This window comes from Ambystoma mexicanum, chromosome 6q (genome assembly GCF_040938575.1).
Source record: "Ambystoma mexicanum isolate Mex_15411 chromosome 6q, UKY_AmexF1_1, whole genome shotgun sequence".
NCBI classification, from domain to species: domain Eukaryota; kingdom Metazoa; phylum Chordata; class Amphibia; order Caudata; family Ambystomatidae; genus Ambystoma; species Ambystoma mexicanum.
The window spans coordinates 1,376,888,783-1,376,916,431 of record NC_090937.1 but is presented as its reverse complement, the minus strand read 5'-3'; the positions used below and the strand labels follow the sequence as shown (position 1 = coordinate 1,376,916,431).

The 27,649-nt window shown below is 45.2% G+C and overlaps 1 protein-coding gene across 11 annotated transcripts in view; it reads left to right on the top strand.

Moving 5' to 3' along the window:
- ABLIM2 (actin binding LIM protein family member 2) overlaps positions 1-27,649 on the top strand; it is a 1,607,463-nt gene that overhangs the window by 1,281,564 nt on the left and 298,250 nt on the right. For 10 of the 11 annotated variants that reach the window (XM_069632014.1, XM_069632022.1, XM_069632015.1 and 7 more), the window contains one exon: positions 4,988-5,164. In XM_069632014.1, coding sequence (XP_069488115.1) covers positions 4,988-5,149 — 162 coding nt within the window. In that variant the 3' untranslated portion in view covers positions 5,150-5,164. Of the gene's footprint in view, positions 1-4,987; positions 5,165-27,649 lie in introns of those variants that run through there. The other variant, XM_069632024.1, reaches the window with a different exon arrangement.

The window sequence follows — 27,649 nt, the reverse complement described above, 5'->3', positions numbered from 1 at the left end:
TTGGAGTAAATAGGAGAGATGGAGAGAGTCATGGATGGAGAGAGAGGGCAGAGAGATGGAGGGAGAGCGTGGTGGGAGAGAAGAGAGCTGCAACAGCACGATAAACTCATTAGACGGCCTTGTAGTAGACAGATATGTAGGAAAGAAGCAGAAAAGCGTCTTTTCGTGCTCTTCAGGGCCGCACTGACAGCCAGCCCTCCTTCCAACCGAATAAGATGACCAGATACAGCAGGCGAGGGCAATAGGAACTAAAGTCACTGCTGCCAATATGTGGGTAGATTTCCTCTCCGGTGAAGGCCACAGTGAGGAGAACAGAGACAATAGGATCTAAAGTCAATGCTGCCAATAAGTGAGTAGATGCCCTCTCTGTAGAAGGCCTCAGTGAGGATAACAGAGGGCTTAGGAAGTGATGCCGAATGCATATAGTACGTAAGCCACTGTGCATTGGATAGATGCCAAATTAGCCCAGATGCCCGGAGAGGCAAGCTGGTCTGGCAGCCACACAGTAGTCCCAGAAGATTGGTACAGTGAGATAAGACACATGTATCAGAAGGCAGGGAGAGGAGAAAACTGTGGCTCATAATGCAGCTTCAAGGAGTAAAGCAGCATTAAAAGGAGAGCCTGACATATGCGGGTGCAGGCAAAGAACGAAAATAGGAGCCCAATGTTCCAGGTGAAATTGAACCATCCTTTAGGCACCACAGACTTGTTACTGATGAAACTGGTGAAAAGCAAGAAACTTTAGTGAACATAAAGGTTGTGCGGTCGGTGAGGAGAAGCCACCATAACATTGAGAGCAAGATGCATGATGCAAGATGCAAGTACATGAAAGAATCATGCACACACGGTTGCAGGCAAGGACCAAGCGCTGCATGCCTCAGCCCTACATGGCCTTCTCCACACATCTAAATTGACACACTGCTGCTGACCCTCGCTGTAGCATAATCCACAGCTGGGGACAGCTTTGTTGACTCCCTGCTGCCTCCCTCTTTCCACCATCTCAGTTGCAGACCCAGAGCTGCTCTTTCTCCACAGCTCTGGATCCCAGTGTCACTGAGACCACGAGGCCGGGTTTCGGCCCTTCACAGTTCCCCGGGTGGCTCCTTAGGCAACGGGCAACATGCCCCTGTTTCGCCACCTCAGCTCCCTCCAAGTGTCCCGATCCCGGTCCCTAGAACAAGATGGCGGTCAGGCCGCTCTGGCGACCAGGAGGACCTCTCACCGGGCGCGCTTCCCGCTCTTCAGAACATGAAGGAAGTTGCCACCGGGTGTCTCGCGACCGTCTCCCGGCAAGGACACTCCCCTGCAGAAACCCTCCTCCGGAGCCCTTGCAAAGGCACCACCAGCCCGTCGCCCAGCTTTCTTTTCTTCTGTACTCACTCACGCATTCTCTTCAGGCTCCCTTATGGCAGAATAAAAACAACCGGGGGAACCATGACGCATGAGGGATCATGGGTACACTACACTTCACAGTAGGGTTAGTGTTACAGATATGCCCAGGTCGACGTCCCTTTTCGATCTTCGAAAAAAGATGCAATACACTGCAATTATTCTATATTCTACATTCTACATTATTCTCTTCATTTTTTTGAAAAATGTTCAATTTTATATTTTAGTTGAGGCGTTACTAAAACATTAATATAAATAGGCTAGAAAATATCATAACATATCAAATATGTATGGAGAAAATATCTACTGTAACACACCTTAATACGAAGCCTTCATGCCTGCCGGGCAAATCTCATGCTGCTGTGCAAGTTGTGATTGCTGTTTGAACGAAACTTCCCCGAAGTAATGGCCCGTTTATGGGTTAGCTGCTGACACGTCTATGAACAAAGCCCCGCTTCCATGCTTCTCATTTGAAGCATGAGAAGCCTTGTTTTGGCTTTTTCCCAGACTGGTTCGTGTAGTCAGGGTGGCGGAGGCAGGCATCAGTTGGGTGAGTCACCGAGAAAGAGCTTAACTTGTAGACTGGCACCCGGGCTTGTGAAGTTGAAAGGCTTTCAAGAGGAAGACATTATACAACACAGAACCATGGGATGGTGTGTGATATAAGTGGAACAATGGACTTACAGAGCAGAAAAAAACATGTGCAGCAACACACTACAAAAAGAGAAGAAAGGTGCCAATAAGCATCCGCCGCTGACTCTTGATTCACGTTGATGCAGGAGGGCGTGCCAGGCACGTCACGTCAAGACTGAACTGTGAATAGCAAGCCATGGTAAGGTATCAAACAAGTATATACATGCATGTAAGCGTGTATATATCTGTATGCATACCTTACTATGGCTTGTGTACTATGCAAGCCATCTTTTATAAATATCTGTTTATAAAAGATGGCTTGAAATGTACACAAACTATAGTAAGGTACGCACATAAATATATAAATGCTTAGATTTATATACTTGTTTGCGTGCCTTACTATGTTTTGTGTACTTCAATATGGCTTGAAAAGTGCACAATTCAAGCTAGGATGGCCAACCGTCCCGTATTTTGTGGGACTTATCCGTATTGATGGGGTCTGTCCCGTGTTCTGCAGACACTGTCCCGCATTTGCTTCATCCCTGCCCATACTTGCCTTTTCAGTTCTGGGCTCACACTTCCTGTGATGTCAGGAGTTCGGGCAGCAGGCAGCTGCTGTCTGGGTCCGTGCAGCACCTGAATACATTGCATTACATTGGGGGCAATTAGGCACTGATGAGAAGGAGGAAGGGGGACTATTAGCAGGTTCTTTGGCCCTTAAGAAACAAAGTGAATAGCAGTGATGAGAAAAGGGAAGAGTGCACAATGCAGCATGCTGTGTGAGATAAGACTGGCTTTAAACTTAAAGCCCAAGTGATCATGTTTTGTCTCACATTACTTTCCATGGTGCCAGGCAGGACGGGGAACATAAAGCGAAAGCCACACTTATTTTGCTCAAGCTCTTTCTATGACAGAGGAAATATTGTACGTTTAGTTTACTATGACATACTTGTTTATTATGTTCTGTGCATTATTTTCAAGGCATTTCTTTAAACAAAGCCTTAAATATTGATATCACCTCAACCTGGAAAGACATGTTTTACCCCCTAACCAAAGTGCCTAATCCTGGGCAAATCATGGAATCTCACTGATTCAGTTCATAGCTTATGTCATATTATTATGTCATTATAATAAGCCATTAAAAAATGCCCACTCACTGTTTGACTATGGAATTGCTTCATATCTAGTAATAGTGTCATTCATGTTTTTCACACCCCAAAGTTATTTGCCACTCAACCTCCTCATGGCTACTTATTCTAAAGCCACTTCCCATGGTGCCTCGAAGTATCACAGACTGATGCTGCTCCTTGCAGTACCCTTTCTCTGGCGTCACCGATGTTGGTGTCAACACATATGCAAATTGGGATGTTTGTATCTATTTTGGCACACAGGGCCTGGACACAGCTCCAACAGATGAGGGTCCTGCATCTATAATGGTCCCACAGTTCTTTTGAGCTGTGTGTGTTAAAATGCCATCTGGCACCAATTTACCCCAAAAGTTGATGGGGGGCGGGGTGGAATGACACTATATGAACACGCGAGCACTGCAGGCCTCTTTCAATGGCTACCACTTCTGAAGTGTCCCGCAAAACCATGTTGTAAAGTTGGCCACCCTATTTCAAGCCATCTTTTATAAAGCTTTGACGATGAACAAAGCCTGAGGTGTCTTTGTCCGTCGGCAAAGCTATATAAAAGATTACTTGAATTGAGTACTTTTCAAGTCTCCTTTTATAAAACTCGAAATATTTAATGGGATCCCCAGGTTCGCCGAGGGTTAAAGACGCCTCCACGTCCTGGGGAAACAAAGGGACAGTAACTTCCTCAGGTGACCCCTTGCGCGATGGGTCACCAGAGGAAGTTGCAGTGACTGACAGAAGTGCCAGCCAGCTACAGCGACTCTGTGGCTGGCTGGCACTTCATTCAGCTCACCTCGCTTAATGGCGGGTGCACCTCCCGTCATGGCTGTGACTGCGGCCACAGCGGGATAATGTGTCAAGCCAAAATTGCAGTGGGACTGGGGGCCTGGCAGGGCCCCGGCTCAGCCCCACTTTTTGGAGACTGCCGGGCTGCAGCCCCAGCTGGCTCCGGACCAATTAAAGCACTGACCCTAGACGATGTAATTTTGTTTAGACCCCAATCCCAAAGCAATGCATTTTAGGACATGCAGTCTACATTGAGCGCGAAAGAGTGTGTTCTTGGACATAGTCCTCCTGGGGAATCAAAGATAAGTATAGCAACTGCATTATGGGAGCTGTGATCTGTCTAAACCTAAGTGAGGCATACAGAATGCATTCTGTGACTCGCAGCCTTGAGGTTGGGGCGCAAACAGTGTGATCTTTACAGGGTGATTTAGAGTGAAATCTGAGCCACGTAGATATATCTGCCAAGTGAGTCTTGATACCACTGAATCCTGTGGCATGTAGTCCTGTGTGGGCATATACGCGGAGGCACGTCACAGGTATCCAGGTACCCACGTAGGGTGGGAGGTACGTGGTGGGTTTGTTTTCTTAATTTCTTGGCCAACAAGAAGCCTTCATTTAGCCTTCCTGCTACATCCCTTCTCACAGCATGTGTTTATCTCCCCATGCCACTGCACCTCTCTTCTATCAGTTACCCTCTCTTTATAACGCTTAAATAATATTACACTTGTTTAATCCGTTACGCAAACACTCGCTTGTTGTGGCCTTGCACTCTTTCCCCTAATATCCAGCGGCACCATCTATTCCTATTAACAATGAGATTGTAATTGTTTCTTCTGTACTAACAATGGGACCCGTCTCAGAGTCGTCTGTTCAGCTTAAGTGGTAGTGTGGGCAAAGTCACATTTCGTTGTAGTTGCAGCTTATGAAATGGACAGATCTGGCTTCCTGAGTGGAATTGCAGGGATGCTCTCTGTGGCTCTTGTGCAACCTGCCATACGTGCTTAACCAGCTTCCTTTTCTTCCTTTTCTTCCCTCTCATCTAGACCGCCAATTTCGGCCAATATGAAAATGACCAGGACTCAAGTTGGGGCATGAGAGGTACTATTAATGAACGATTTACACAATGTATCTGTTTACGTGGCAAAGTGATTTCCACAGAATGCAGCTCTGCAACATGTGTCATAGGGCATTCGACTCGCGATTAATTAGCATCTCCTGCAGGCTGAACGAGACTGTATAGCATGTATCTACATGTTGGTTAAGCTGAGGAGAAAATGTTACTCACCTATGCACAGAACTTTACATAAAATTGCTGTATCATTTTTGAATTAAAGGTTGGGTTCAGAAAAGATGTTCTCCTTGGCATCAGGACGGTATACTCTGACTCTATGGTCAGTGAACCCATCACATGATAGTGACAGGCAATGTCTTGGTTATTGGTTTTGAGAGTATGGGGTTTTGCATTTTGAGTTTGTTTATGCTCGTCAGTAGTGTATAAGTGTTTCTATACACACCCCATGCACACAACATGTTGAAATGTTGATGGCTAATTTAGGCCAACCCATTCTTGTGAGTCTGCTTTCAAGAATAGTGTTATCCTTGAATGATTACTGCTTGTGGAAAGGATCTTTGCTGGTCCTGATAGCTGGCAAGCAGCCCACTGGGAGTCATATGCGATTCCCCTGGAGCATAACATTGACCCGGTAAAGCAAGCCTTTTCTGTCAAGCTCGAGGTGGTTGCCAGGGGAAGGGGGGGTGGGGGGCAAGAGGGGAAATATGATTCTTCCTCATTCCTGCTCTGCCTGGGAAACAATCTATGGAGTAAATTCATAAAACGGGGCATAACACCACGGTGTAAAGCGGTCTATGCTTTGCATTAATGTTTTGGATGATTGTTCTTCTGTTTGAGGGCAGAGTAGGGCCACAAAGCTGAAATCATTTGTTTTCTCCATCCATTCCTGGTACATCTACAAAGAACACATGGTTTGAAGGCAGCTTGTATGTGCATAGAGTCCGGTGGAATTCACCTGCGTTTAGCACCTGCTAATATCAACTGGATTCTATAGGAATCAATCATGCATGTTGCCTGAAAAGCAGAATTTGCAAGCAACATTTATATAGTTTATAAACACAGAGCGTGAAAGTAAAGAGTACATTTGATTTTGCCTGTATTTACACTTTCCTTTTGAACCTCGTTTTGTAAAAGGGGAAAAGTGCATGCATGGAACCCAAAAAGCACTTAAGTTGGTGCAATTAGCATTCATTTAAAAATGCCCTCATTTTGTTTTTTAATGTGCTTCTCTTGAAACTAACGTTGTATTCCCATAGTTAATGCCCATCTCCAAATGGTTGCCTATCAGCCAATTGTCCTCAGCGGTCCCCTTTCTAATGGAATCTGATGCAGTTTTAGACTAGAGCTGTGCAAGATCAGTGGAGAAAGAACCTTTCCCTCAGTGGGGGTCTGTGGGCTGAGGAGAATGATGCTGAGCTGCTGCCTGGGCAGGTCAATCCACTGTTCGATCTGTCTGTGACCTTCTCATTAGTGGATCTTCATCAGATAGTGGTAGTTCTAGAGCATATTGCAATGCCACTGAAAAGGGCTCAGGAATAGCTATTTGAAATATACCTATATACAGTATCTACTCACATTAATGTGCTTCTTTAAACAACAAAACCTAAGGTACTGGGTTTGTTTCCCGGTTAGTAATCCGCAGAGGTGGCTGGTGGCAAGTGGGCCCAACTCTGAGTGGAGACGTGGGCTGCACTGTGTGTCAGTGAGGAGAGCAGTCCATTAGTGGAGCCAGGAGAGCTGAGAAGGGCCCCAGGAACAGTGAGGCAGATGTCAAGGTGAATGTCAAGCGGTGCAAGAGCGGGAAGATGGTAGACTCAGAGGAGGAAGAGCAGCACACGGAGTGGGGGCAGTGCTAATCCGAGTACTAGTACATCATAATTGCCAAAGCCAATCATTTTGGCTTTTGCAGTGATTCCCTACATTTTACATTTATTGGCATGAACCTGCAAGTAGACGTGCCGATTACCACGTTGAAATTATTAGGTGAGATGTTAGCCTTGGGTGGCTGATTCAATACCTCTAACATTTCAGATCAGCAGCTGAGACACAACGACAGCACTTCCCAAAGCCTGCTATGAAGGCCCATACAATGTTTTTGATCCCTGTACCATCCAACATGGCCTCATCTATGTTCCAACCCAACTGAAGTCCCAGTTACCCATCTGTAGACAATGTGCAACAGAACAGTGTACACTCTAACAATCCATTTACTACAGGGCCAAAAAGTAGAAGTGTTCCACTCGAGCTACAATACAGAAATGCATGATAAATGGGACCTGGAGATCATGAACGTGGCAGTGCTGTGCTGTATACATCACAATTACATAACATAACATAACATAACCTATGCATAGGAAGGAGTGTACTGATTACTATTTTGTGCACAGTTAAGAATATGATGCTGTGCTGTGAGCTAACACCAGATTATTAGTCATGTCCATGCAAAAAAGGGCAGCAATTTAGGTTACCCATGCTAGTTACAACTGATGTACGGAATGTCATATGGCCATTTCCAGGTGAGAAACATTTGAGCAACATCCATGCTTTACCACCCACCTCTGTGGCAACAGAAGTAGCTGGTCTACTCAGTCCTTGCCTTTAAGCTTCAAACTAAATAACAGAGTGTATGTTCTATGCATACCTCGAACCCTCCGCCAAGTGAAGCCCCAATTTGCAAAATGTTGGAATACTACAGACAGATCCTGTTTGTTTCTCTACTAACAGTCATTGTCTACTTTGCTCTTATCATTTGATTTATAAGGTAGCATGGGATGACTTGCCCACAGCACATCACTATCTATCACTTCTTTACACTTCTAATGGGTATCATGAACAAGTCCTGAGTTGTAATGATGACCTTGACCATAATCCATTGCCACCTCAAATCCTGGACATTTTGCCTGTAAGCGTGAACCTTAAATTGAGTGTCTGCGGTATCTTAGACAATGAAACCGGAACCGCAAGAATGTCCAAACTAACTGAGGTGTCTCATTCTGATCTTTGTTCATTCCCTCTCTCTTATGTCAGAGTTTGGGTCAGGATGGGGGAGCCTAAGTGTCAGATCTTCCCTTTTCTTAACCTCCCACTTATGTTCAATATAGTGCCTACTCTGTGCTCTAACTACTCAGTCGGAAGGTTACATGTCTTTATAACGTTCCCTTGTATGCCGAATGCACATATACTGCCACTTTTATAACGAAAAATAAACATGACAAATTATTTATTTTTTTGGGGTGGGGTTCAAACCCCCGTTTCCCACCCCTAAAAACCCACCCAACTGTTTTCTGAAAAGATTTAACACTTTACCCCACTCACACATATATTCTCATTATGTATTTTCATTATAAAAAAGCTTTGGTTTAAAAGCATGTCTTCATAAAAGATTTGTTATAAAGACTGCATACCAGTCAGTGGACTGTTTACCACCAAATGCCACACTATCTTCAGTGGAGAGAGTCTTAACGTTTCCAACTGGTCCAAATAGCCCCACAAATCATGTGAACTCTTGAACACTTCTGAAGGCCATTACATTCTCTCATCAACACCATAAAAAAACTATCATACCACATTTTTATATTACTAACTGCCAGAAGGAGCGGTCATCTTTATGATCACCCCTCTCCCTATATCTTCTAATGTTTTTACCCATTTCTTCACAATCACTGACAACCTTACACACATCTCTGCTACCATGATGACTCCGCCTTTAACTTATAACCCCACTTTTTGTGAACCGTTCTGTTTTTCTCATCACCCATTCTTCCCAATGTTAACCTTCTCCCCCTCCTTTCTTTCCCAATGTAATCTCCCTCCACAGACCATGGTCTGATTTTACAACTACTGAATTTGACTACCTTCAAACAGCTACCATTTACACAAAACCTTCATCTGGGGCATTTATGCCTTGCTTGTGTCTCCTTAAAAAACAGTCTCTGGAGAATGCAGTACTTAGAAAAAGGTGCCCAGTATTTTATGGATTGCTAATTCCTGGTGAGTGAGCAGTACAGAATAATCCTCAAATAGCTGGAATGGATCCTGATCCATCCAGATGCTGACCAACCAGTCCGCTAAATCATTTCAGAACAGGCTGAATAGGGTGGGAGCCATCACACACCCCTCACAGATACCCAGCCTTACAGAACATAGCCTAGTCTGGTTCTCCATTCAGGCCATATCCGACGCTTGCAACATTATCACCATGGAGTGCCTCTACTATTTCCATGTAGCCTTCTTTGAAGACTTTCCATCTTCTGCTTTCATATCTAGGCATCTCTTTTTCTCTCTTTTGCTTCCTCTAATTGAGGAGTGTGGTGTCAGTAAGAATGGAAATAGTGCAACAGAAGGCTACAAAAAAATGAAATTCTGAATGCAGTATGTCTAAGGGAGATGGACAATAAAAGTACACAATGTACCAAAGTACCAGAATGCTGCTTTCTTGTGCTGAAACAACCTCCTTAAAGACTGCATTTGTTATTTTAAAGGGTTTTTATACTGTGGAATTCACCAGCCTCAGAGTGCTGAAACCTTGCCTGTGAATCAGTGAATTGTGTCCACATCTTTGGGGGCAGAGATGAAAAGGTATGAAAATAAACTGGGCCTATGTGCCATTGGTGTACTGAGGCTCAATAGAAAGTTTGGTGGCAATTCCTGTGCACAGGCCCTTGATGTCAACAGAAGTCTGTCCGTGCATCTATATATGCTGCAGAAGCCTGTGGATGTGTACCATGTGCCGCTCTGCCTGTAGCTGAAAATTCCTTCCTGAAAGCATGTTTTCATTGTCTAAGGGAACTTGAACCAGAGACAACGGTGTAACCTGTCATTGATCATATCACCCTCTTACCAATTGAACACTCAATTTTGCTGTAAGGAAAACTCGAGGTCAGAGTACAACGAGCCACATTGAATGATAATTTACGTTTCAGTGTTTGTCTGAAGATCCAGTGGTTGACCATGAGGAAGAAAACTCTACATGCACTTGCCTTTTAAAACCTGTCCAAGTCTCCAACTGTGATTACTAGGGATGTGACTGAAAGATTCTGGGAAGTGAGTGGGGAAGCGTTGTTAGGTAACCCAGACAAAAGAGCCATACTGTCCAGGTATTTGAAACATGGGGGTCAGTTGTAGATGCGTGCCAAAAAAAGTATTGGAACTGTGGCTCCGGCAGTGGACGGGGTAGATGGGACGGTTGACCATGAAATAGCTGAATATAAATAACGAATAGGAAATGACCACAATTCTTTCGGTCAGAAAATGAAAATTACTTTTGCTTTTTTGCACTTTCTTTTCTTTTAATCATGCATGTGGAGACCCTCGGCACCACCCCTAAACCTTCAAGCCTTAACCTATACCCTTATCCCACCCCACCTATTTTGTAATTAAAAAGTACACACATTTCGAATACATTCGACCCAAAAACTCTGCAATTTCTCCTTCGTTATTTTTGCATTCGGTTATTTCTACGGATACCAGACAGGACAAAGCAAGGTGCAAGGCGTGTTTCAAAGGGTTGTGGATGGGCCAGGTTAACAACACGTGGACCTGGCGAAAGAAGGAGGTCCTCTGTATTGTTTTCCGTTAATTTCTCTCAGTTGGTCAGTTAGTCGTAATATTTATATCTGTCTTTGTACAATGAATTGCCTCTACAGCAGCTGCTTCAACCGGAGTCTGTCACTAGAATAATGTGTGTCGTCATGAATAGAATGTGGTCATTTATTGCAAGCCTGGATCCCAAGACTGTAAATCTTTTATCTCCTCTGAGATTCCAAGGGATGAATGGTCTGTGGTCATGAAGCATCTCACAGTTTGCATTACAGTTGTACAAGAGACTAGTCGCTAATGGTCCACCTATAGCTGCACTCTCATCCAGCGGCATGAAGGGGCAAATCCCAGGCACCCGCCTAATGTTAAAATAAAATCCTGTGGAAATGGTGTGGACCTTTCTTAACTGTAGCATCTTAGCATCTAACCTGGGATAACGACGTGACAAGTTTTCCAGAAATCAGGGGGAGACGGGTTGTTGCGACAGATAATTCCTTAGTGTTATCTGAACCTCCCCCAGCTTTCGACAGTTAAGATGAAGCTAGATGGTGTTCCTCCAAATGTCTTTCGGGCTTTCTGAAGGTATTGTGAAACAGCTTTCAATTTAGCTGCAACTGCTCTGGGGTGGTAAAATGAAGAGGAATGGTAAAAATGGTTGTAAGAAGTAGTGGAATTGTAAACAGTAAAAAATAAACGTAGTGGCACCCCGCTCCCGAGAGATCCTTCTCCCTTAGAACGCTGCTGGGGAATGAAGGCTTATGTGGTCCTAAGTATACAACAGCAGGCCAGGAGTCTCTAGATGCAGCGTAGATTAGGACGCCTCTGTCTAAGCTCTTTGCTAAATTGGGCAACATGCCTGAGGCCGGACTCTGTGAATGTGATAATGAGACCACAGTGACCATTGTGCACTTCTTACACCTATACCCATGTTATTGCTGACAGAGACGCAAGGGGCTCCTATCCCTCTTTAGGTTAAACAATATTAAAATGTATGAAGAGGTTGTGTATTACTGAGTATCCACTAAGGATGAGAGGGCGACTGAAGTAGTGACTACTGTGTCACTGTGGCCCAACAAGAAAGAAGGGTCTTCTCTACTGCCAGAGATAGGGTGAGCTGTGAGAAAAGGATGTGGAATGTCTAATGTTTATTGCTTCGCATGGGTATATCTTATTGTATAGATTGTGGTTTTGAAATGTTATCATGGACTTGCTCCCCCTTACCTCTCTTCCCATATCTCTCTTCATTCCTTCTCGCTCTCTTTGTTCCCAACATCTCCACCTCCTCCCTTCTCTGAGCCCCCCTGTGCTCTATCGCAGTTTTGGGTTTTTCCCTTCTAGCTCCTAAACTTTGCCCTGACATCCGCGGTTCTCCCTCCTTTCAGATCTTCCACTACCGCCTTAAGGCTCATTACCTATTGTCATTCTCTTTGAGCTAAACTGCGACCATTTATTTTACTTTCTACCGTCCTTTATTACGATTGTAAAGGGCTTTGGCGAAAGCGCACAATAAATGCAAATACATCTAAATCCAAATGAAGGAGAAGGACTGTAACTAAAGACTGATGAAGGAGAGACTGCAATGAAGACAATGGACTGTAATGCAGGACACAAACTGAAAACAGAAAAGAACTGTGATGAAGAATTCTGACCAAAGAAATAGACTTTGATGAAGAGGTACTTTGACAAAGCTGTACTGTTGAAGAAGGAATGCCATGAGCAGAGACTGTGATAAAGGAAGATTATGATTAAGGAGAGGAGAGTGGCAAAGGAGAAATACTTTGATGAAGGACTTAGGAAGGATGAGGAGTGTGATGAAAAAGTACTGTGATATGGGAGAAGGGTTCCATGTCATTTCAACGCGGGATGTTTTTCGCAGGGTTTTTTACCGCGATTTCTTTTATGAAAAAAAACACATTTGTTTTTATTATTTTGGGGGGTTCCCCCTCCAACCTCCCTATTTTCTAAAAAATTAGATGGTTTTTTTCGAAAAAAAAATCACGGTTAAAAAAACCCTGAAAAAACATCCCGCGATGAAAGGACGTCGTACCAGGAGAAGGACTAATGGAGGACAAGGACTGAGTTAAAGGAGAAGGACTATGGGAATGGAGAAGGCCAAAGGCGAAGTAAAAAGGACTGTGATGAAGACTTTGACAAATGAGAAGGACTGGGATGGCAGAGAAGGACTGTGGTGAGAAGGGCTCTCACCAATGACCGAAGAAGGAAAAGGACTGTGGCAGAGGAAAATGATGTAGAAGGACAGTCAAAGGAAAAGGATTGTGACAAAGAGGGAGAATTGTGATAAACGGCTGTGACACACTGACAAAAGGAAAGGGCTGTGACACAGGACTATGGAAAAGGTGAAAGGCTATCGCAAAGGACTATGATGAAGGAGAAGTACTGTGACGAAGCAGAGGGTCTATGATGACGGTGAAGAAATATGATGTGGTTCAGAACTTAGTAAAGGAGGGCTGTCACAGAGGAGAAGGACTGTGACTAATGGAGGACTTTGATGAAGGAGAATGACTTTGACAAAGAAAAAGGGGCGTGGTGAAAGGGAAGGATTGTGATTAAGGAGAAGGACGGTGATGAAGAACTGATGAGGGAGAAGGGCTTTGATGAAATACTGACAAAGAAAAAGGACTTACAAAAAGGACTGATGAAGGAGAAGAACTGATGAAGGACAAAGACTGTGATGAATGGGAAGGGCTGTGAAGAAGGACTAGGAAGAAGAGAAAGGACTGTGATGAAGATCTGTGTATAAGGACTATGCTAAAAGAAGGAATGTGATGAATGAGAAGGATGGAATGTGATGAAGGGGAAGGAAGGACTGTGGTGAAAGTGAAGGACTGACTATGATGAGGAAAGGCAAAGGAGAAGAAATGTGACAAAGAAGTAGCATTATGAGGAGGGAGAAGGGCTGTGTAGAAAGGACTGTAATATTGGGAAAGAATTTTGATGCAGGATTGTGATAAAAAAGGACCACGACAAAGGAAAAGAAATATGAGAAAGGAGGACTGTTTTGACAGAGAAGGACTGCGATGTGACTGACGGAAGAAAAGGACTATAACAAAGGACTGTGATGAAGGAGAAGGACTAGTTCTCAACACCCTTTTACTTCTTTCTCTTCTCTCTGGTATTGTTTTGACTACAAATAGCAGTCGTACCTGCCAGTAAGCCAATAACAGCAAGCTAGGATATATACACTAAGTTTGGATGTAGGCACACCACGAAAGAAAAAGAGAACTGAATTACAATGGGCCTCATTACGAGTTTGGAGGTAGCCATGCCGCTTTTAGCGGCATGGCTACCCCCAAACCGGGTACCAGGTCCGGGTTCCGGAAATAGGGAATTACCGGGCCATGCCGACTTTGGCAGGCCCAGTAATTCCCATTCTCAGGACCCGGTACATCCCCATTCCCATTTGAGCCCCCATAAGGCTCAATGGGAATGGGGATGATGCTAACGACGGGTCCGTTAATGACGGGCCCGTTGTTAGCATCCTGCTCTGCTAGCGGGTCCCGCTAAGGACGCCTGGTCTGACCAGAAGTCCTTAGCGGGACCCGCTGCAGACCTCGTGATAGGGTGGCCCGGAATGAACGTGCCGGTCCCTTACCGGCACCGTTCATTCCGTGACCGCCTTCCTCGTAATGAGGCCCAATGTATCTTACTTCATTCCGAAGGTTCATACACACATGAATACTTTAGCGAAATTGGCTTTGCCACTTTTCAGCCAAAACTAAAAAAACACATTCTGACATCAGAACACGATTTTTATCAACAAAATGGCATCACATCCACCTGCATTAACGTATTGCATGCAAATGATGCTATATTGGAGAATTTAGTAAAATTCTCTTTTAATTCCCACACTGAGCACACGAATGGACTGTGTGGGTGGGCACTTGCCACCCCTCCTGGCACCTGGAAGGCTGTGGCTCTCTCACCTTCTCTTGTTCTGGCCACAGCTGTATGTGGCACAGAGGCTGAGTCGGGTCTTCCATATCGTATGTGAACACTCAACTCTGCACTCAGAAAGACTCATTGTTGGTGCTCGCACGCTGCTCTAAGCAGTGCTTCAATCTCAGGAAGGCACACTTCCGGTTCCTTCAGCACTCGTGTTCACGTGCGTGCTCCAAACTATTTCATTCAACAGCTTAATTTACAACGAAATTAACAGAGGTTACAACTTTATTTTTCATATTTCTCATATGCCTTCATAATCCTCAGACTCCATAAAGCTCCAAACATCTTTCCTGCATATCACAAATTTAAATTCTTTCAATGTCTGTGGTTCATTCATGCCATATTAATGAACATGTTTCTCCCACTCAAATGTTGGATATTAAATGGTGCTCATATGTTGGATATTGCATGGTGCTTATATGGCTTATATGTTGGAAATTATATGGTGCTTATATGGCTTAAATGCTGGTTATAATATGATGCCTACATGGCTTAAATGTTGGATATTATATGGTGCTTATATGCCTTATATGTTGGATATTATATGGTGCTTATATGCCTTATATGTTGGATATTATATGGTGCTTATATGGCTTATGTGTTGGATATGATATGGCGTTTATATGGCTTATATGTTGGATATTAGATGGTGCTTATATGGCTTATATGTTGGATATGATATGGCGTTTATGTGGCTTACATGTTGGATATTAGATGGTGCTTATATGGCTTAGATGTTGGATATGATATGGCGTTTATGTGGCTTACATGTTGGATATTAGATGGTGCTTATATGCCTTATATTTTGGATATTATATGGTGCTTATATGGCTTATGTGTTGGATATGATATGGCGTTTATATGGCTTATATGTTGGATATTAGATGGTGCTTATATGGCTTATATGTTGGATATGATATGGCGTTTATATGGCTTATATGTTGGATAGTATATGGTGATATGTGATTTATATGGCTTATATGTTGGATAGTTTATGGTGCTTATGTGGCTTATATGGCATAACTGCACATAATCAAATAGTAACCATTGAGCCCCAGCACGCATCTCATTTGTATAGATGAAGAAGTGACCTGGCCACATGGCATGCAGTCTCTCCATTACTGTATTGGAGACAGGAACTGTGATGTTGCCGCAAGGCCATCTCACCTGCAACGTATTTCCCTCTGGTGTCGTCATTAGAACTATTCTAAGAAGTTTCATTCTACATGATTCTTATTTATTGGCATCGTGGGCTTGCCGATGTGCAGTCCTCCTCATTGCCCCTTACATTAAAAAGAAAGAAACACGTAAAGGAAGCGGCTGAGAAATAATTCCAACCACATTTGGCCAATGAAAGAGTGGAAGCCCGCTTCTGGAAAACCAGTGGCGATGATTAAAACTTGCAAAACCACATTAAATATTATAGAGCTCTGAAGAGAGGGCCAAATAGGGGAAGTCCACTAACCACATCTATGAGTCTCTCAACCCCCACCTCTGCTGTGAACTTACGCATTCTGAAGCCCTAAAACAATTACTCTTACTGCAGAATTAAAATAATTCCGAGAAGAAATGGAGAGCAACTCCGCATCCTTGCCTTACCCCTCTTCATGCGCACATCTTTCATTTCAGTGGAAGCAATTATACAGCTGGAAAACAGAATCAAAGCGTTCACGCGCCGCTGAATTCAGCAAATGCCTCGTTCTTCCGCCAGCCCGAAATAACACTTACATGTTTAAGGCAACCCTCAACAAAGGGAGGCAGAGGGAGAGCGGGAAGGCCTCCTGTGAATGAGGGCGGGCCTCATTCTCCTTGAACATTCAGCAGCGTAGGATCCTGCAGACCATTTTATCTTGCTAAACAATGTAATGGGATGGAAGGGTGTCTCTGGGTGGCCCAAGTAAGGACTGAATCCACTCCGGCACATGGGCGCGAGTGTTGAACCAGCATGAAGAATGCGGTGGGCGCGAGTGTTGAACCAGCATGAAGAATGCGTTTCTGGCATTGTAGGCCCGACTGCACTGGCCAGGAGCAACATGTGAGCACACCTTCACTGGAAGCTACTTTCAGCCGATGTCTTGTCATGCAACGCGATGCAGTTCCACAATGTCTGCTTGTATCCATGGATTGCATCACGGGCTGCTGCCCTAGATCTTCCCAGCAGCCTAGGATTGTGTTTGTCGTCCTGCCTGTCAGTAACACAATTACCAAGGAGCAATTCAAGGCACCCAATCTTGCCATACACAAATGGTGACCAAGTTGAGGTTTTGAACATTGTGGTTACGCTTGCACTGCAGGGAAAAGCATTGGCAAGGGTTTCCTGCTGGAGTTTAGAAGGTCATCAATTCATAGAGAGAAAAGCCAGGTCTTCAAGGTTTTCCTAAAAAGAGAATTTGTAAAAACTGCTGATGGAGCTTTGGAAAGAATTCCAAAGCATTGTTGATAGGACTGAAAATGGTTGCCCACTGACGTGGGCGTGGGGAGGGTCTTGTACACAGCGTGGAAGCTTGCGTATGGTGACGGAAATGCCTGTGTATGTTGATAATGGACTATTTTCGGTGTTAGATACATTGGACAGCGAAAGTGATGAGCATTGAAAACAAGCCATAATGTAACCTGTTGGCAACAGAAAGCCCAGGTGCAACATCTTTAGTCCCACAATAGTCTGGACACGGAATTATGAATTACCAAGAGCTGAGAAAAGGATATTATTGAGAGCCTCGAGGAAGAGAAGGTTACAATAATCAAGTCAGTTGGAAATTAAACTGCTGATTATCATAATTTTGGAAGAAAAAGAGTAGGGCAGGTCTCTGCATAATGAACAGAGATGGAAATAAATAGATTTTCACTATGCTAACTGGTTCATGTGGGGAAATAAATTTAAGAGCGCATCAATATTTATGCCCAGGTCTATGGAAGGGCAAGAGCCCAGGAACAAAGACCAAAATGCTGGGGACCATAGATCAAGCTTGGGGAAAACGTGGCAGGATGCATGTGAGGAACCATGTGAATGGATCGTGTATCGTCCAGTTGCTCCACCTCTGAGGCGAGTCATTGATATCAAGAGTGCACTGGTACAGTGACACTCCTACTTAACAAAACTTGCTGTCTAGCAGTTTCCCAAAAGACTGCTCCAAAACATTGCACAAGCTTCTCTGCACTCCTATAATAGTTAAGTGCAGAGCCTAAGACGGGCTTTTCCAGAAAGTGTATTAATGTCCCACATTTTAATGAAAGTGCAGTTGGTGGTATCCTGTGCCAGGCATTGCAAAATACTATGAAATTCACTCTTGCTGACAGAAATACCTTGAGTAACTTGCTGACCTCTCACAAAAAATAAAACCAGTTGGATTCCTCAGCCCGTTGGAGTCTTCTGATTTGGCTTCAGATGTGGCTGCATAAAAGAAATGAGCGTATCCACCGAAAATTAAATTACAAAAAAATTAAAAAAACACAGGTTTAACAAAAGTAGGAAAACGCTATTTCCAAAGAACCTGTCTTTGTAAAGATTTACCATTGAATACAAGAGTGCCCCCTCCATCAAGGACCAGAAGCTCCTACCCATCAAAGAACATTAATTCAATCACTCATCTCCCCACTCAACCCTGCTTCTCCTCTAGAGCACTCCCTACCCTACTCCCTGTACCTATCGCAGCTACCTCTGTGCTACCCCCACACTCTACCCCTAACCCCCTTGGGTGTGTCCCATGAGTACAGTGCTGCATTGTTTCCCAGCTAGGTTTGTGCTTTATAAATCCCATATACACATGCATGCAATGTGTGCATGCAGACCAAAAAGCAGGTCTGCCATACCTGACCTGCTTTACAATTGCTGGTAAGCTAGTCCAGCGGGGTAAGCGCTCACTGCTGCGATCTGTGTGTTAGCTGCAGGTCGCAGGTTCAAATCCTGGCAAGGCCAACTTAGCTTTATATCCTTCTGAGGGTGATAAATAAATACCAACTTGGATTGGATGATATTATATCTAAATATGTACTATGCAAAGTGCTTTGGTGAAATCTCTATATAAATAAACCATCTTTAGCATTACAAGTGGTAGATATTCCCGGGCGGATAGCTCAGCGGCAACGTGCTAGCTTTGGAAACAAAATGACACGAAGCAACACAGGTTCGATCCACGGGTCAGCACTTTGCAACCTCTGGCTATTTAGCACGTTATAAATACGCAACTAAGATACATATTCCTGTAACAGCGCCTCGATGCCCCTGGACTGTGTGAGCGCTTTAAAAATGCAAAATAAAATAAAAAATAAATATAAGGGTTCTATGTTCATTCATCCCTAGTTTTTTTTCTGCGCCTTTTTTTCCTGAAAATTTTTTGCCCAAAAAAACATTGCATTTTATTTTATTTTGGTTGCCCCCCACCCCAATCTCCCATCCCCTATTATTTATTTCCTATACACCACCACACCCTACCCCTTATATGCCCCCCCCCATATTTTTCAATGTTTCTTTGGCAAAAAGTTCTGTGAAAAAAAACCAGGCGATAAATGAACGTCGTATCCATATAAGACCGTTTTATAGTTGTGGTCAAGCCATTTCCAAAATTCTGTGTGTCTGAAGGTGCCTCAAATTTCACCCATGATAGTGCCCTATTTGTGGTGCGAGAGCACTAACAATATTATAATATTAAACACATTATTTTGCATTTCTAGTACGAGTGGTCCACTCATGTAAATTAAATGAGAAGTAGTTCTCTTTTTGCTCACACTGGAGACGGAACAATTATTTTTGCCGGTCTTTTGGAAATGGGCACACTCACTCTAAAAATTATTTTAAACAAGCGTAGCAATGCCAACAGTTTGGGCTTTTGTGTAGTCATGGCAAAAGCACATGTCTGGCACTGTCGCAGTGGTATTAACTGGCCATTGGTGGTAGCAGGTGCAAAATGGTGCAAGTACCTGGGCATCTAATAGCAGTGCCTGGCAAATGCCTAATACTTATTCACGTGCCAAAACTGTTGGCTTTGCCATTCCTTGTTTTTTTTTAAATTTCAGTTTTATTGGTTTTTACAGGTAAAACAGAGACACCGCTTTTATGCAAGCATGCGTGCGGAAAAAGAACATATAACCTGGAAACAAAAGAAACCATATAAGAGTATGGCATGTGATATACTGGTAACAGCAAAAGGAGAACATCACAAACATCAATCACCCCCTCCCATTCAGTTGCGTCCCGGATGCGAACAGGGACATTTCTCCTGTTACATATTAAAGTTCTTTACAGAGTTCGAATGGCAACAGTAGGCACGAGTGTTCGAGAAAAATGAAAACAACATGTTATTTATACAGGCATCAGATAAGTCTATGAGATCAAACTAAGGCATTACACACACCAATTTTCATGTAATATATTGTGCACGGAAGTCAGCCCATTCAGTTTCCACCGAGGTACCATGTCCGTGTAGAGCAGCGGTCAAACTCTCCATTCTGAAGATGTTTCGTGCGACATTCACCCATTCCGTCTTAGTGGGGAGGGATGGTCTTTTCCATGCCATTGTGAGGCAAGCTCTTGCAGCCAGCAGTAGACCCAAGATGATTTTAGGGGCTTTTAGGATCATTTCGTCTTCCTCAATTAAGCCGAAGACCAGTAGGGGATGTTTCTCTCTGTTCTCATCATCTAGATCTTTTATCCAACTGAGGACTTCATCCCAATAAGCCTGTACCTTGTTACAGCCCCACCACATGTGCCAATAGTTCGCGTGTTGGCCACAGCCACTCCAGCATTGCGGGTTGACCCCTTGATACATTTTAGCAAGTCTGAGCGGGTCATACTGCCACCTGTGGAGGAGTTTGAGTGCATGAAGTTTATATTGACATGATATTGATGATTTGGCTGCGCACCCACAACTCGTCGTGCAGGGGTCTGCGTAGGTCTGTTTCCCATTTGTTCCTCAGTTTGGTTGAGGGGGCTGTATTGGTTGTTATCAGGGTGTATACATGGCGCTTATCAAACCTCTGGAGCCCGTCCAGGTGTCCAGAATTTTTTCAAAAGGCGTCAGGTCCCTCTGCAGCTGGTCCTTCCACTTCTCTCGTGACATCACCCCTTTTAGTTTTAAATATTGGAAAACTGATAGAGGACCTATATTGAGTGCCTCCTCGAGTTCTTGTATGGTTATGAAAGCCTTATTTCTCCACAATTGGCCTGCCCGCTCTAGGCCGGCTTCATACCAAGACTGGTAGCTTAGTGGTTCGGATATGTCATTACATATTCCCGGGACCCAAAGATGTCCTAGGGGAGAGGGCCAGGTTGTAATCCCTTTCATATCCTTATTTGGTTTCCAGATTGACCAAATGGTCCCGAGTATCGGGTGATTTATGATACTGTTTCACAGTTGGGGTCCAGCAACCCATATCCATTCGCCAACAGTATACGGACGAAGATGAAAATTGTCCAAAGCTATCCAATGTGAGTCCGTCTGCTGTCTCAGGTGAGGGATTAATATTCGCAGCTGAGCCGCTCTGTAGTATGATTCCAAGTTCGGGAGGCCCACTCCCGCGTCATCTTTCCTGAGATACAGAAGGGATTTGGGGACTCTCGGTTTTTTACCTTGCCACAGGAAAGCTAACAGGGACTTCGTCATTTCAGTGAAGAATTCTTTAGGCATCTTTATAGGGAGCATCTGAAACAGGTATAGGATCTTAGGGAGAATTACCATTTTAATGGCGTTTAGGCGCCCCATCCATGAGATTGTGAGTTTGGCCCAATTTTTCATATCGTTTTGCAATGTTAGTGACATGGGAGGGAAGTTAGCTTGGTACAAAGTATCGAGATCTCGGGTGACGTTGATGCCCAAGTATCGCAGGGTGGTCAGGCTCACTTTCATTCCTAGTGGGGCGAATCTTTCCACTTCATCATCTCTGCTCTTGTCAAGCGGGAGCAGGATTGATTTCCCAGTGTTGATTTTCAGGCCTGCCATCTGTCCATATTCTTCAATAATATTTAGAGCTGCCGGGATAGATTTGAGCGGGTAGGTGAGATGAAGCAATATATCGTCGGCATAGAGACCCAACTTATATTCCTTGTCTCCGACTCTGATCCCCCGGACCCCGGTGTCCCGTCTTAGCCGTTGTGCCAAAGGTTCGAGAGAGAGGACAAACAGGATGGCGGACAGTGGGCATCCCTGTCTCATTCCTCTTTCCAGGGGAAACCATCTGGAATAGCCACCATTGACAGAGACTGATGTTTGCGGGGATGAATATAAAGCTTTTATAGCAAGGCGGAGCCTCGGGCCGAGTCCCACCTCGATAAGTACCTTTTCTAGAAAGTCCCAGTCCACCCTGTCAAAGGCCTTCTCGGCGTCCAGTGACAAGAGGGTGGGGTCCCCTGGCATGCCCCGTGCTTCGTGTATCAGATGGAGTGTTTCCTCATGGTGTCTGCCCCTTGTCTTTGGATCACAAAGCCAACCTGATCCGGATTCACCAGTCGCGGTAAATGGACTTCTATTCGGGCTGCTATGACCCTTGCGTATATTTTGGCGTCTATATTCAAAAGCGATATGGGACGATATGATTCACATAATTTCGGGTCTCTGCCTTCTTTTGGAATAACCGTTAGCAGTGCTTGTGCGAAGGAGGGGGGCACTTTGCCTGTTTCAAAGATTTCGTTAAAGAGCGTTGTTAAGAAGGGGACAAAGTACGCGGTGAATGACTTATAGAAGCCAGGGGTGAATCCATCGTCTCCTGGAGACTTCCCTGCTTTGAGTCTCTTGATAGCGTCGGCGACTTCTTCTTCACTTACAGGGACATTGAGCGCCTCCGATTCAGCGCGTGACAACAATGGTAGTTTGACGTCTTTGAGGTAATCTTCTATGGCACCTGGCGGAGATGGCGGGTCACAAGTGTACAAGTCTTCATAGAAAAAAGCGAACGCCTCCTGAATCCCTTGGGGTGAAGTTTCGGTGGTGTCTAGGAGTGTGCCGTCCATTCTCTCTATTACGTTCACCCACCTCTCAGCTCTCTGTGCGCGTAGTCTTGCTGCTAGAAGAGCATCAGCCTTGTCACCTTTTTCGTAAAATTTTTGCTTTAAATACTGTAGGGTTTGGGTAATTTTGCAGACTTCCAGTATTTTTAGTTCTTCTCTGAGTTCCCTGGCTTCATTGATGTGTTTCGCTCTTTCATGTGGGTTTGATTGTGCCTGCTTCTCTACTGTGCTCAATTTCTGCCTGATATTTTCTTCGATCAAGGTTCGCTCTCTATTTTTGCGGGCCCCCTCTCTAATAAGAATACCTCTCCATGTTGCTTTTGCTGCCTCCCATACCGAAGTTTTTGAAATCTCCCCAGTGTCATTGGAGACGAAGAATTGTTTAATTTCGTTTTCAAATTCATCTCTAAACGCCGTGTCTTTCCACAGAGAGTCGTTGCACCTCCATTTTGTGTTTTGGGGGATGTGCGTCACCCATCGTATCTCTGTCATAACCATATCGTGATCTGACCACGAGATCGGACATATTTCTGCAGCAAAGGTTTCTCGTAGTAGGTTTTCGGACAGGAACAAGTAATCAATTCGTGTGAGGGTTCCATGGGGAATGGAGCGGAAGGTGAAGCCGCTTTCTTTGGGGTGGAGATGACGCCAACTGTCAATTAGCCCAAATGTTGAGAGTGCTACTTTCATATCGGTGTCTTCAGCCGGCCGTGGTGGTTTGAGTGTGTCTGTTTCACTTTGTCTGTCTAGGGCGGGGTCCATCCACATATTGAAGTCTCCTCCAAGGATCGTTTGCCCTTTTGCCATATTAAACACTTTTTCAATTGCTTTGTGGAGAAATCTCTTTTGGCCCTGGTTGGGAGCATATACCGTGGCCAGAGTGACAGACACGTTCTGTATGAGCCCTGTAATGATTGCCATTCTTCCCTCTGTGTCCACCCATGAGCTTTGGACCGACATGCGTAGGTTCTTACGAATTAATATCCCCACTCCTGCCTTTTTTGTTATACCGGAGCTCCATAGGGTGTAGCCAATAGGTCTACCTGGGATTGCCCTCTCTTGTCCTCTCGGGTAATGTGTCTCTTGGATGAATAAGATGTCAATCTTGGAGCGCTTAAATTCTCTTGCAACCAAGGAACGCTTCGTAGTGGAGTTTAGGCCTTTAACGTTCAGTGTGCCTATGCGTAGTTGATCAATGTTATGTGTGGTTGCCATCAGGGCTTATTGATGAAGATTTCGCTGCTCTCTGTGCCTGTCGTGTTGACTCTGTGGACTCTCGTAGCCATGTGGTCGAAGTGTGCTCCTTGCCAAACTGAGTAAGTGCTCTTAGGTCGACACCTGTTTGCAAATGTATCCTGCGTTCTGTAAAAGGAACCTGTAAAAGTCCAACTTTTCTACCCCAAACCCCCTCCCACCCACCAAGAACAGAGTGGCCCATTGTAGGGTCACCCCTAAACATTCCCTCCCGCGGCGTCCGATGCAGTTGGGTTGTCATCACCCAGCCGTTATCGAACCACCAGTGTGAACCGCACAACAATCGGTCCGTTCTCAATAAAAACACATCATAACTTAAACTTTCGAGCCCCCCCAATCAAATCATTCGATGCTTGAGGGCAAGAGGCCCCCTCCATTACCGTCCAACAGAATCTCGAAAATGGCCCTTTCCGCTCAGGTGTAGTCGAGATCTTAAACATTTTCCCCCCTTGATCCCACCCTGTACCTCAATTCGCATGACTTCGCCCTCCAACCTCTTACTTGGGTCCAGCTTGGGAGTCAGCGTAGTAGAAGTGTCACCCGATTCGCTTCTGTCGTTCGAGTTGCCTCTTCATAGTGGATGATCAAAATAGTGGAGAAGTCAATGTTCCATGTCTGATGAGGCGTTCATCCTCCTAAATTTCCTGGAACCCTGCATTCTCTGTCTTCGAGGGCCTTTAGTTTGCCAAGTATCTTCAGCATTCTTCTTTGTTGGGATGGGAGTTCCATCTGCTTGGGGGCCTAGTAATTCAGTAACAGCGTTGGAAATGTCTCTTTCTGAGGTGAGTTTCATCTTCGTGCCGTCCCATTCGAATTTTAGTGAGAATGGGTAGCCCCACCGATATCTGGCACCTTTATCCTTGAGAAACTTGGTAAATGCCATTTCCTTCGCATCGCTAGTGTAAGGGAGGACAGGTCCTGGAAAATGGTGATGCGTGACCCTTCCAGGGAAATCTGCGATGCAAGCCTGGCTTTATCTAGAATCCGGGCTCTATCTGCATAATTGTGGAACCGGGCCAGGATGGACCTCGGGCTACCCGGTTTACCTCCGGCTCTGTGGAGCCTGTCAATTTTGGGTTCATCTATTCCATCGTCTTCAAACAGAAGTTTCAGAATGTCATGTAGGGTTTTTTTGAGGTGTGTCTCTGATTCTCTGTCCACCTCAGGAACACCAAAGACACGTATATTGTTCCGACGCTCTCTATTTTCTAAATCATCGACTTTTAGCCGGAGTTCCTCCTCCCTGCCCTCAATTTCCATAAGGCGGTGGTCGACCTGCATTTCAAGGATGCCTGAGGAGGTCTGATTGTGCTCAACCTCCTCGATTATTTCCTCCATCTTGTCAATTCTGCTTGTGATCTTGTCAATCTTATTTCCTATGTCTGCTCTCATCCCTTTCATTTCCGAAATGAGGTCGGCGATATCAGCCCTGGTCAGTGCAGCCTCTGGATTTTTGGAGGCCATGGTAGAGGATTCGTGCAGGGGCGGTGCTTCAGAGACCTGATTATACTGAAATTTAGCCAATTTCTGTTTAATGTCCATAGGTCTAAAGTGGGCCAGTAATCCGTTAAGCAGGGCTCCAATAGTGCTGGAACAAGTCTGTAGCGAGCCAGAGGGGCGGCAGAGGGAACTCTAAGTTGCAGTGTGGATTTCTGGGTGCAGGGTTTGTAGCTCCTTACCTCGGTCACTGTGTGCGCAATGAGTGGGTTGCCTGATTAACAGGAGTAGGAGAGACTCATCGCTGTGATGTCCACCCTAAGCGTATGAGGGGTCCACCTACTGACGTGGTTTGGCTGTCGGTATTGGGTGAAGCAAGATGTCCAGCGTAATCGAGGAGGGCACACGCCCCAAGGTTTGGGGGCCCAACCCTCAGCTTGCCAATTGTCACAGTAACTGGGCGAACCCCACCATGCTATGTGGCCCTATGTAGAGGAGTCCGTCCCGTGGGTCTGGGTTGCTTTTTCAATTTTCCCCCAAGGATGTCTATTAGAGGCCTTGTCCCTGGTCCTGCAGTCTGCGACGCAAGTTGCCGAGCTGGCCGCCTTCCTAGCAAATGTTTTGCTGTGCACTCACCGGAGTGACCCGTTACTGTAGGAAGGGGTGGTCGCCCTTTTTCGTCTCGGATCTCATAGGGATCCGCGGCTCTGCGGGGCTACCCCGCCCCAACCGCGGCCGTCCGCACCGCACTGTTGAGAGGGCGTAGGGCGGTGTAGTGCGGTCTTTCGAGCTCCCAATACCGTGGAACCATCCGCGGCTCATCCGCCGGGGGTGAGAGCCGCCCCGCTGCAGATTTGTAGGTCCCCTTACCGCTACAGCACACAAGCCATGCGCAGACGGGGCCTCCCCGCAGACCGGGAGCGCACCTCCGCGCTCCGTCAGTGCTCCAATGTCCACGGCTTTCTCTGCCGATCCGCCGTTCGAAACTGTGCAGGGGGGAAGGCGCAATATGTGCGCTGTGCCGCTGCCGCTTCCAGTCACTCGAAGCTGCCTGTATTTGGAAGCAAGGCCTCCACAGAGCTCCTGCTAGGCGGGGCCTACGCTGGGCTCTGCGCTTTCGTTTCGTTTCGATGTGGAAACGGGGGGGGAGCACTTCAGTTGATCGGTGCTAGGCGAAAACTCCACCGATTTGCTCCGGGTTTTTTGCCACTGGCGGGGGGCACCTTCCCAAAGCCTCGTCTCGAGTCTCAGCTGTGGGGGGGTCCTAGAAGTGGGGGCTCAGACCTCTCGCAGGACCTCTGATGAGCGAGCTCAGATGGGGCACGACATCACCCGTGCGCCCCCTGGTGGCCAATCCATTCCTTGTTTTTAACATGACTTTAATGCTTATTAATCGAGTGGCTGAAGGTACCCTTTGTTAAGACATTTCTATTATACCAGTCGTGTGTTTACAGCTTCAATTAGGTCATTAACTTTTAGAAGACTGCTTTGAAAAGTCACTGAGAGGCACTTTGAGGGTAAAGTTGGATGGTAAAGCTGTTTAAAGTAAGCGCAAAGAGATCCCATAAGGAGGTCTTTTGGGCGGGCAGGGGTAGAAACTGGGTGAGAGTGGTCATAGAGATTAGCATGGCCATAGGCTGTCAATGGGTGGGCAAATAACCAAACAGCACCTTCAAGCTTTGAGTCCCTCCTCATACGCCAATTCTCCCTATCTGTACTCTACAGCAATAGTTTCGACTTATAGGTCGCTCTGCCACCTAATAGCCAAAACTAAAAAAGGCAAGCGGCACCCCATCTCAATAATGTGTTGTTTTCCATCCCCCGTGCAGGGAGGCTATGGGATAGGAGGTTTCTGGAGGAAGACATAAGGGTGCTCCAAATGGGTTGGTCAGTGGGGCTTTGCAAAGATCATCCCCTGAATGGGTCAGGGAAGGTTTAACAGGGTAATGCACATATATTTGTCGGCCACTTCACGGGGTTTAAGCACACCTCACACATAACATAAGAAATACTGCCTCAAGGTCAGGCGACAAAGCCCTGGCAGAGAAGAGTTACAGTAAAGAAAATACCTTTGTACCAATTATATTAAATCAGCAGGTATTACTAAGCAGCTTATCTGTGTGTTAAAAACCACTCTCTTTAACAAAACATAGTCTTCCCTTCTCTTGCCCTGCCTCTCCCGCCCTTTCCAGCTTGTTTTCTTTATGTTACTAAGATTGTATTATGTAACTAAGCATGCTGTTTTGTAACAGCACCACGATGCCTTTGGGCAGTTGCGCGCTTTATAAATGTTAATAAATAATAATAATAATAATAATAAGCTGTCCCTTATACAATAAGGCACAGCATTTAGCACTAAATTGAAGGTCTGAGTGCTGCGGGTACATTAAGAGTTGACTCATGGAGCTACAGTGAGCAGGTCTTGCCTGAAAGTGGCCTCATCTCCACTGGCACTCTGTTAAGGCCAGTCTACACTAGGTGGCAGAGCAGCTGTTCTGGAAA